General features: G+C 41.8%; 1 protein-coding gene across 1 annotated transcript; it reads right to left on the reverse strand.

Moving 5' to 3' along the window:
- Positions 1-323: 323 nt before the first annotated feature.
- LOC308099211 (vascular cell adhesion protein 1-like) lies at positions 324-6,170 on the reverse strand. Its single transcript, XM_080447858.1, has 5 exons — positions 6,011-6,170; positions 3,955-4,239; positions 3,365-3,697; positions 2,172-2,426; positions 324-2,029 (listed from the first exon to the last, which is right to left on the reverse strand). The coding sequence occupies exons 1-5, from the start codon at positions 6,087-6,089 to the stop codon at positions 1,866-1,868; spliced, it is 1,116 nt and encodes a 371-aa protein (XP_080303984.1). The 5' UTR covers positions 6,090-6,170; the 3' UTR covers positions 324-1,865.
- Positions 6,171-11,591: the final 5,421 nt, after the last annotated feature.

The following is an 11,591-nucleotide window of genomic DNA, read 5'->3' on the forward strand; positions in this document are numbered from 1 at the left end:
ATTAAATGCTGTGACAGGTTGCTACAGTCTGAGCCCATTTATGTCATGATTTGATGTTTAATTTGTTGAATAAGTAAGTAAATGCTTACTTTTACCTCTTAATATTTTTTAAGCATTGCTAAACCGAATAAGCTATCTTGTCTGAAGGAAATTGTGCATTTTAGCCACTAGATGACAGGAAGGACACACTGATATTTTAATACATGCAGTGGCCAAAGACATAAACATAGCACCGTTCATTAATGAGGTCACTTACTGTATGCAATTATGTCCAGCTCAAGGTCAAGGTCAAACTTTATTATCACCAAACAAAGCAGATATATTTTAAAAAATCTCATTGTTATAAAATGCCTAAAAAAGATCAGTGTTAAATAGCCTATTTAAAGTGCATGAATAAAAGCAATAAGGAGTCAATATCCTAACAATCCTAAAATAAACATAGATAAGAGCAGCGAGAGGCAGTCATGACTTCAGTGTAACTAAGCATGCATTGCAATATACAGTACCAGCTCATTGATATACTGATACTTTGTATCATAATTGTATGACCATTTACCCTGTCAGTGTTGACTAGAGTTAATGCCATTTACTCTGATCTTGCACTTTGCAAGTGTAAGCTGTCAATAGGTGTAGCATAATATGGGGTTCGGATTCCACTCAGTCATACTGTCCACTTTCCAGGTAACTGAATCGTTACTTTCGCCCATGTGTCACAATGTACTGGACATTTATTAAAATGAGAGTAAATGACAGAGGCATACTATATGAAAATGTAGTATTTAACCACTTAATGAGTCCCTCAGGGCTCTATGCTAGTGTATTTTCTGTTTTCGCACTACATTAAATATCTTTGCAGAAAATAGCATATCTACAAGCTTACAACGCGTCACAAAGCGACGTGTTGCAAGCTTGTTGATATGCTATTTTCTGCTAACGTTTTCTCTCAGAATATTGATCCTGGGGTTTAGGTGGTTAAATATGACAATTTACTTGTGAAGTGAGAAATCACAGAATGATTGAAAGGACTGAAGATCTGATCTCTCTTCTTTACAACATGGCTCTGTAGGAGTCTAGCCATCTATAAGAGGTCGGTGTGTCTGTGTGTCTGGGCTAATTTCGCCAACAGCTGGACTGATTAGAACCACATTTCTTGTGCACACTGACAGTAGGCCACAGATGTACCTCCACTACTTTTTGGAAGAAAATGTCTTTCATTTGATAATTGATGCGAACGGTCAAGTCAAGTCGATTTTATTTATGAAGCACATTTAAAAACAACCAAAGTCCGACCAAAGTGCTGTACATCAAGGTTAAAAACACACAACAAAAAAGCATCAAATATATACAAAAAACGCATCAGATATATAAACCATAACAGGAAGACAAATAGCTAAGGAAACGAAAAATGTGGGAGCACATAAACAAGTGTCCAACCATTTCTCCAAGGCATGTTTAGGGTGTTCTGACTGGCATGAAACCATGCTCAAATCTTGCTCTGATCGGCATGAAACCTTGCCCAAATCTTGAGTCATCCTCCTATAATTTGACAAACCTCTGTAACTCTGTAACTCTGTAACTCTGTCTGCCCGTGGGGAGGGGTGACCGCGGGGGGTGCCGCGACGGGACCCGCGGGGGGAGGGGGGGGGGCACGACGGGACGCGCGGGGGGGAGAAACCGTGCGACAGGACGTGCAATAACCCCAAGTTTGCAACTACTTTCGCCTGCGCCCTTCACCGGGTATGGTCTAGTTAGTATGTCATAAACCAGTGGTATCCAAACAGTGGGTCCCCCCCCAACACCGGCCCTGAGAGAGATACATATATACATTCTTTTATACATCGGTTAGTCTATTCCATTAGGTTGTGCTACAGTACATCATGGTTCCTCCTGCGAAAGGGGAGCATGTCTTTCAGTGTGTATTGTCCCATATTATTGCGTCTGTAGTGGGAAGAGTAGACAAACCCAAAGACGGCCAATAGAAGCACCAAACCCACTGCTACCAGGCCAGCAATAATGGGCAGGTGGTCAACTACAACAAGAAAAAACAAAGGAAAATGTATTCAAATTAATCAAATGCAAGCTGTGGTTCTTCTCTTAATTGACTCCCTTTGCAGTCAACAACAAACACTTGAGAGCTACCGTATCTGTGATGTCATGTAGGTTCGGCTTACCTTCGACATTGACATGAAACAACATAGTGATGTTTCCAACTTTGTTACTGGCAACACATGTGTACTCTCCACCATCATCAAAGGTTATGGAGTCAAATGTTAGACAACAGGAAGTCCTATTCTTGTTGGAGATAGCCGGAGGCAATGTCCAAGTGTAGGCAGTGGATGGGTTACCAATGGCCGAGCAGTTAAGATGTAGGTGGTCTCCTGCTGTGATGGGGATGTTTTCGCTTCCCGACTCTCTTTGAGGTTTATCTGGGGGAAGGTGTGTAAACGTGAGACGGAAACTGACAAAGTTGCAGAAAACTGAGATCCAACAAAAAAATCTAACAAAAGATCAAATTAAAAACAAGAGAAAAAAAATGGCATGATGCAATTGGGTGAGCGCTTTCATGCATCAAGTTTACAGTAGCTAGATTTCATCGTTTCTGATTAGGCTCTCCAATCTGTGTAACATTCTTTAAAGCTGCAATAACCAATTGTGACCACAAGAGAGCAGCAAGTAACCTATTAATTTAACCACTTGAACTTTGTTGACCATGGTCCCCCAGCGGTCTGTACTTGGTCCCCACACCAAATCTCTTCACCAAAAATAGCAGATCTATAAGCTCACTGAATGTTCTCCTACATGCCCAGAATAGGGCAATGTCTAAAAACACCATGGCCTCCCTGTCAAATATTTAGTCATCAATAACAAGTTACTAAAGTTGGACAAATCACAATGGCATAGGCGATGAGTTAAATTACGAATGGGGAAGGCTAATTAAACTGATATCATTGCAACACAGTGCCAGAATGGGTGTACCGTTGTGGGCCACCCACTATACAGGACATCTCTATTTGATTTGGACTGATTTGGTCAAAATGAGTTAAATGCTAATCTAAATCAGTGGTTCTCAAACCTTTTTCATGTCAAGGACCCCCAAAATGATAAGTATTTGGATGCGGACGCCCATCTCAAAAATAGCAGATCTACAAGCTCATAGCGCGGCACGAAGTGACACGCTATGAGCTTGTATATCTGCTATTTTTGAATAGCCAAAGTATAAAATATGATTAAAGCTGTTGAAATGATTGTGGCGCTAAATTAACACATTTTGCCCCCCCCCCCCCCCAAGGACCCCTGGGGGTTCCCAGACCCCACTTTGAGAACCAATGATCTAAATAATTTACATCTAAAAGTTCAGACTCACAGTAGACGGTGGCTGTGAGGCTGTTTGATTTCACCACAGGAGGAGGCTGAGGCCCGTCTGGTCCAAGGTCCAGCTTGGCTTCACACCAGTACACGGCCCCATCATCTTCTATGCTGGAGGTGACGTTCAGAGAGAAGTTCTCATTCACTGGTGTCTGCTTATCTTTGTCACTGGACTGTGGAGGACCCAGTGCTTTCTGTCCTCTGTAGAATGTCACAGTGAGGTTCTGAACAGGAGCTACATCCTGGACATGACACTGCAGGGTGTACTGCTGAGCCTCAAGCTCTGGTCCAGTGTGGTTCACATAACTGATGGACACACTGTCTGGAGGCTCTGGGGAGAAACACACACACACACACACACACACACACACACACACACACACACACACAGATGTATAAAAACATGGAGGGCAAGTTGTAGGCTTTACAAACAGCAAGTGACTTATATTTGACACTAGACACTAATATTCCTTCAACTGCATTTTTTTTCATCAAAGTTGACACAATTTAAATAGCGCAAATGCACTAAGATGCTGCAACCATCAAGATATTATAAGATAGCACAGTTAAAATAATGAGATCACTTACTGTATACAATTATGTCCAGCTCACTTTGACATTGATCGTCTGTGTCGATCTGAGAGCATAAGGGCTTACACCTGTCGCATGATAGAGACCATGACGTCATATTGTCCACTTTCCAGGCAGTTGAATTGTAACTTGGTGTCTCACTACCTATATTAGATTCCCACTTGACTGTACAGTTACTGCAACTCTTACTTGGCATGCAGATGGCAGAGGCTGGGTCATTAAACCTCACTACAAGCCTGGATGGGACAATCACTGGATTATCAGTATCACTGCAGTTTGGAGCTGTGAGGAATAGACACAATATAGAGAACAGTGGGTTAAATAAGGAGAGAGAGAGAGAGCGAGAGAGAGAGAGAACTGACTGACTGACTTAGCCTGGCCAGACTAATATCACTGCGTAGATATTAGTCTGGAATCTCTGTGTGGAACCTGCATTTCCGACGAGCAAATTAAAAAAATGCCTCTGGTGATAAACCCGCCCCATATTTGCATACTGGGCTCTGATTGGTACCTCACAACTTCGGAGGGAGAGAAATAAAACCTCTATTGAGAGGGCCACGGGCATTTTCTTTTTTGCAATGGCAGATTCGTCTGGATCCAGGATATGACTGAGTGAGTGAGTGAGTGAGTGAGTGAGTGAGTGAGTGAGTGAGTGTGTGTGTGTGTGTGTGTGTGTGTGTGTGTGTGTGTGTGTGTGTGTGTGTGTGTGTGTGTGTGACAGAGAGAGAGAGATGAGGGGGGAAAAAGATTCATCAATCAAAATGGGTAGATGCACAGTATAATACGCCATTGAATAAGTTCTGAAAACACAAATAAATAAATGTCAGATGCTCAAAGTTTCTCTTGTTAATTCCACAAAAGCAAGAAAAGGACATCATTGTCACTGCTGGACAGACACCAATTAGCCTACTGTATGTTCTGTTGCACGCAATCATTTGCCTTCTGGGTAGCTCTAGTTTTGTTAACCTGTCTTGTAGTGTGCCACTGAACTTCAGCGTGACCTAATTTGCATGTCAATATCCGTAAAACTGAAGTCACAGGTACACCTTAAAAACCTCAAGATGGCAGTTTGACAGAACGGTACATGTATGAACACAGTGCGGGGAACTCAACAACCACACCTCTGTCTGTCTGTCTGTCTGTCTGTCTGTCTGTCTGTCTGTCTGTCTGTCTGAGTGAGTGAGTGAGTGTGGTGGCACACTGAACATAATAGTATAATAAACAGAAAGGTTTTCATGCTCGTAGTCTTTTCCATTATTATTGTTATAATTACAAGTTTCATTTCTGTTTAGCAGATTGTATGACTTGTGAATAGCCTGCTGTGATTAAGCCTAAACATGATATTTCTAAAATCTTTAAAGCCAGTATACTTTAAATCTCTTGTAGCCTACAATGTAACATGCAGTGCATGTCAATTACAGTAATTAGTCCGAATTAAAATAACATGAAACACTGGAATTTCAAGGAGCAGTGACACTAAAGTAAAGTCGGCCTAAGGCCGATGTAGTCTTGTAGTTTAGTAAAGTCAGTGGTGGAAAAAGTACTCAAATGTTTTACTTAAGTAAAAGTATCAGTACTGCAATGCAGAAATACTCTGTTACAAGTAAAAGTCTGGTATTCAAAATGTACTTGAGTAAAAGTTCAAAAGTATTGGCATCAAAATGTACTTAAACTTAAAGAACCAAAAGTAAAAGTACTCATTATGCAAAATGTCCCATTTCACAAGTCTTCAAAATGTATAAAAATATTTTCAAATAGCCGACGTATACGTATAGGGATAAAGTGGTTAACGCATGTTTTGTAATAATAATATAAATAAAAGTAACTATTAACTAAAGTTTTCAAATTATTGTAGTGGTGTAAAAAAAAAGTACAACATTTGCCTCTGAAATGTATAGGGGAGTAGAAGTAAAAGTACAGATTTTTTTTAAATACTCAGTAAAAAATACTACAATAAAGTAAAGATTCCTCAACGTCAAAGTACAGTAGTAGTACATGTACTTTACACCACTGAGTAAAGTTGGAAAGAGATTCATTTGCCAGGCACACTTACCAGCAGAAGATCCATGGCTGATCATCAGCATTAATAAAACCACTAAATGTACATGGTGACAAATTAACATAATTTCCATTTCTAACTCGAGCCAATGAATAACGGTTCTCAAACCAGTTAACTACAAGGCGTGAGACGTGAGTGAAGTGAACAGTGAACTGCACCGCTTTGCGTCCAAACTAAAGTGATGACCACTGTTGCCAGATTTTGCGAGAGAAACAAGCAACCGAAAACAAGCTCAAAAGAAGCCACATGAGCACTACTTAACTTTAGCATCGGCTATTCAAAAATCGGCATCGATCAGCTATTTTCAAAACAATTCTTGAAAAAAAAAAGTGGACATTTTTAACAACACAAATCTGGTAGGCCAGGCTAACGGGGGTCCCTACTAGCACAGATTATTTTCAGATGGGGTTCCGTGGAGATAGGCTTTACATATTAATGTGGGGGTCCTTTAGCCTGGTAAACCCCCCTCCGGAAATCTCATTTGTATTTGATTGATTTGAACCCGCGCATCTATCAATATTTATAAGCGACTTGACAGAAAAACAAGTCGCTTATAATAAGCAGACATGGCAACGCTGCCGGTGACGAAACTATGAAAGTGAAAGGACTTTACTTCTCTCTGCGTTCAGACCATATCTATGGTTCAGACCATATCTATGGTTCAGACCATATCTATGGTTCAGACCATAGAGTTAAAAATAAGGTTCAGACTCAGAGAGGCGGGGCTTACGTGATATATTATAACTCTATGGGCTGAGGAAGGGCAGGTACTTCCCGGAAAAGGCACACACGTAGATAAATGTTGTAAGGCTATAATTCCTTGTGACTGTGTGTTGTAATCATTCCTGAGTCACACATTCAATTTCAGTTTAGAGAGAGAGAGAGAGAGAGAGAGAGAGAGAGAGAGAGAGAGGTCAGATAAAAAATAGTAAATACCATTCAAAACAAATCATTAAAACATGCAAAGAAAACTGGTAGATGGAATTCCTATATCCACCAAAGTGGGCTTCAGCTTTTAATTTGTAAGGCTGCATTTTCAGTTAGTTAGTTCAGATTTGTATAAAGCCTCGCTTGTATTTCTATTTGAGTTAACTAAAATGTTTTTGTTTGTTCTGTTTTCACATCTAGTTATGTTATTTTGTTAAATTAAATTAAATTAAAGCTAGCTACTGACGTATAGCTACCACGCGCGCACGCACACACACAAGCAGGGGCTTCCTCTAGCCCATGACTAACTTCCTGATGATGTTTATCACTTGATGTTCAGGAATCCCCCGCCTCCCATAAGTCTGGTAATGGAACAGTTCCACATCCGTTGCAACAGGGATGATGATCCTAGCCTTTACTGTTGCCTTCTGCCACAAATGTATTTTACATTTATTAAATCTAATGCATGTAGTCTAGCTAGTACTAGACATTGGAAGGTTCCCGGTTAAATGTTGAGGACAAATTCTGTGTATGCTCAACCTGATTAATGAATCTGTTTACACCTATAATTCCTTACTTATTTAAGTTATTTGACAAACATCATTCTTTCCTCAGCATAACCCCCCCACTCTCGGATTCTCTTTCTAACTTGCTCTCTCTGATAAAGTGTCAAGGGCTCCTTATCAGACAGGAAATATTCCAGCTATTTCCACTCCCATGCCTGGTGTTGTGTGCAAAACATCAGCACATTCTAAAGGCATCATACCACGTACAAGAACCTATTTTCAAGCTAACAACTGGTCAGTTGGCAAGCGACAGACACGGTTGTGTGATACAGCCCAAATACTACAGAAATAGGCCAAAGGCCTAAATGATCAGCTTCTGCCATATTTTAGAGGTATTAAACAGTCTTAAATGTCCTTAAATTGTCACTTAATAAATGTGCAGATACCCATATACACTTATACTGTATGTTGGTTTGTAACTGTGAGAAAACATGTTGCACATTAAGCTAATCATCTGGGGACCCCCCCAAAATCATTTGGGGACCCCCATGGTTATCCCGACCCCCAGTTTGGAAACCATTGTTCTAAGCAGTTCCTACGCAAACAGGGCTCGCTCACTTCTCACTAATTATAGTAGTAAATAGATGTGGACAGAATGGTCATTTGTGGCTTCCTGAAACATGGGGGGTTTCCCAGCTGCTGACAACTTTCATTTTCTCCTTGGGTCTCTCAGTGAACTGGTATGCCTCGCCCCTCCCTGCAAGTTTATTATCGTTCACTAAAAGCTGCACAATGTAACTTTCCTCTTCTACCCAGAGCCTGCCTGCTTGCTCAGGGGATAAATTTAATCTTGACCTTCAGGTTAAGATTCATGTCAGATCCCGTGTCTAACTGAGACATGACCTTTGACACGATCTAAATGCCTCAATAGAAGAGCAGGGAGACAAAATACAACCATCCGAATTGTATAAGTTATATTGTATTAACATACCATACAAATGTATTCATTAAAAAAAAGTTACATAGTGCCGCTTTTAAGTGAAACCAAAACAATTAGAAACTTTAACTTTAACTTTAATTGTCCTGTATGTAAATTCTATAGATATGTTTTAATGTTAGGTGTGTGGAGCCATTATTTATTGCTGCTACTGTACACATCTAGTATATCAATACTAGATTTATATAATGTATTGACGTTTTTTACCCCTTTGCAGAAAAGCCCCCAAAAATATCTTTAAAAAATATATATTTATTTGGCCGTGGACCCCCATCTGAAAATGTTTTGTGCCAGGGACCCCCCAGAAGAGAAGATTTGTGTTAAAATGTTATTCAACATTTTTCAAACACTTTCAGGATTTTTCAAAATTGTTAAAAAAGTTCAGATGTACAATCTTGCAGCACAGCACTAAATGACGCGCTGTGAGCTTGTAGATCTGATATTTTTGAGAACCACCGTTCTAAATCCTAAATTCTAAATGTTGCTATATATATAGCTTAAATCTAAAATGATACAGACGCTTTCCTGGTTTTAATGGGTTAATACCATCTGATGGCTTTCCCTCTGCTTTCAAGACTGCCAGAGTCACCCCCCTCCTGAAGAAACCGTCACTTGACCCCTCTGAGATCAAGAACTACAGACCGGTTTCCCTTCTATCCTTCCTATCTAAAACTCTCGAACGTGCTGTCTTCAAACAACTGTCCTCGTACCTCCACCAGAACAACCTCCTGGACTCCCACCAGTCTGGGTTCAAAGTGGGTCACTCGACCGAGACTGCCCTCCTGGCAGTGACGGAGTCGCTCCATGCCGCTAGAGCGAACTCTCTCTCCTCCGTCCTGATACTCTTGGACCTGTCTGCAGCGTTCGACACAGTGAACCATGATCAGATCCTCCTCTCCACCCTTGAGGGGATGAGTGTCTCACTGTTTGCATCCTACCTGACGGGTCGCTCCTACCAGGTGATGCTGAGAGGGTCTGTGTCAGAACCACACAGGCTCACTACTGGGGTTCCCTAGGGCTCGGTTCTGGGTCCTCTTCTTTTCTCTCTCTACACTACATCTCTTGGTGCTGTCATCCACTCCCATGGCTTTTCCTACCACTGCTATGCCGATGACACCCAGCTGATCCTCTCATTCCCCCCCTCTGACACACAAGTGGAGGCACGCATTGCTGCTTGTCTGGCTGACATCTCGGAGTGGATGTCGACACACCACCTGAAGCTCAACCTGGACAAGACCGAGCTGATGTTCCTCCCGGGGAAGGGCTGTCCGCTCCGAGACATGGCCATCACCATTGATAATGCTGTGGTGACGTCAACTCGGACTGCGAAGAATCTGGGTGTGACCCTGGACGATCAACTGTCGTTCTCGGCAAACATCGCATCAGTGACACGGTCCTGCAGATTCCTCCTCTACAACATCAGGAAAATTCGCCAATATATAACATATAGTGTTATATATTGTTTTTGGCTGTTTATTTTGTAATGATATTTGAACTGTGGTGCCACTATATATGCCTATGAATTAAATACCAAGGCCCTCATTGGAAACAAGTCCGCAAGGACTTTTATGAACGGACCTGTTAGACAAAGTATTTTAAATGTAACTGTGCTGTTTTACATTTTTTGCCTAATAAAATATTCAATCAATCAATCAAAAGCCCCCTCCTCACGGAGAAGGCAGCCCAGGTGCTCATCCAGGCTCTTGTCATCTCCCGCCTGGACTACTGCAACTCCCTCCTTGCTGGTGCTCCGGCATCTGCCATCAGACCTCTGGAGCTTGTTCAGAAAGCTGCGGCTCGTCTGGTGTTCAACCGCCCCAAGTTCTCCCACACAACTATCCTTCTCCGTTCTCTACACTGGCTCCCCGTAGCGGTTCGCATCCAGTTTAAAACCCTGGTGCTAGCCTATAGGGCAGTGAAAGGAACAGCTCCTTCTTACCTCCGGGCTATGGTCGATGCCTACACCCCTGCCCGACCACTTCTGTCTGCCACCTCGGGGCGACTGATTGCTTCGTCACTCAAGGGTCCTTCTGGCCGATCCACACGGTCACGACTTTTTTCTGTTCTGGCCCCACAGTGGTGGAATGAACTTCCCACTGATGTCAGGACAGCAGAGTCACTGCCCATCTTTCGCCGCAGGCTGAAAACCCACCTCTTCAGGAAACACTACCCTTCCTCTTTGCCTGGCCTACTTGTTAACTAGTTGTACGGACGCTTGTTTTATTGTTGTATTGTTTAATTGGATCTTGTTTAGTCGATACACTTATTTGTTTTAGCTCCTGCTCATCTGATTTTATCTGTTTAAGGAAATATGTAGCTGATATATTGCACTTTTACCTTAGCGCTAGGTATACTCTTGGTTACTTGTTTTTGCAGAAAATGCACTTAAGACTTCTGGTGATTAGTAGTTTTCGTTCCCTACCTATGTTGAATGCACTTGTAAGTCGCTTTGGATAAAAGCGTCTGCTAAAATGACTGTAATGTAATGTAATGGCTGAAGTATCCACTGCCTACTAGATGCCTAATGTATGCTCCGTCATACGATGGTGTTGCATATCGAACGTCCTGACATGCCATATTGTTTTTGTAGATATTTCATGGGCTATTCTACCTTTATTTTGATTGAAAGGAAACAGGGAGATAATCGGGGACTGACACGCAGCAAAGGTCTGTCGGGCACGGGAATCGAACCCAGGACTTGTTGTCATGATGCATCAGAGCCTTTATACGGATGACACGCCTTAACCACTCTGCCATCGGTGCCCCAATATCTCACATTGTTAATTTTAATTAATTTAAAATGGCAAATTGACAGCATTTATGTAATACTTTTCTAGTATTTTCGACCACTAAAAGTGCTTTAAATTGTATTTCACATTCACACACCGTTAGTCATATAATGAAGTACACATTCACACACCCGACGGTGGAGGCCACTACTCAACAACGTGCTCATCAGGAGCAGTTACGGGTGCATTGTCTCGGACGATGCAATAAAACTATCAATCATTCAGCTGGGGACGCATTGGAAGCCCCTCAAGGACCCCGGATCCAATGTTGAGAACCATTGACCTATAACATGTAATTATTCACACAGCATAATGGTGGCATTGATGCACTTACAACAACAAAAGCACACGGCATG

This window comes from Gymnoscopelus braueri, assembly GCF_963280865.1.
Source record: "Gymnoscopelus braueri genome assembly, chromosome: 2".
Classification (NCBI taxonomy): Eukaryota; Metazoa; Chordata; class Actinopteri; order Myctophiformes; family Myctophidae; genus Gymnoscopelus; species Gymnoscopelus braueri.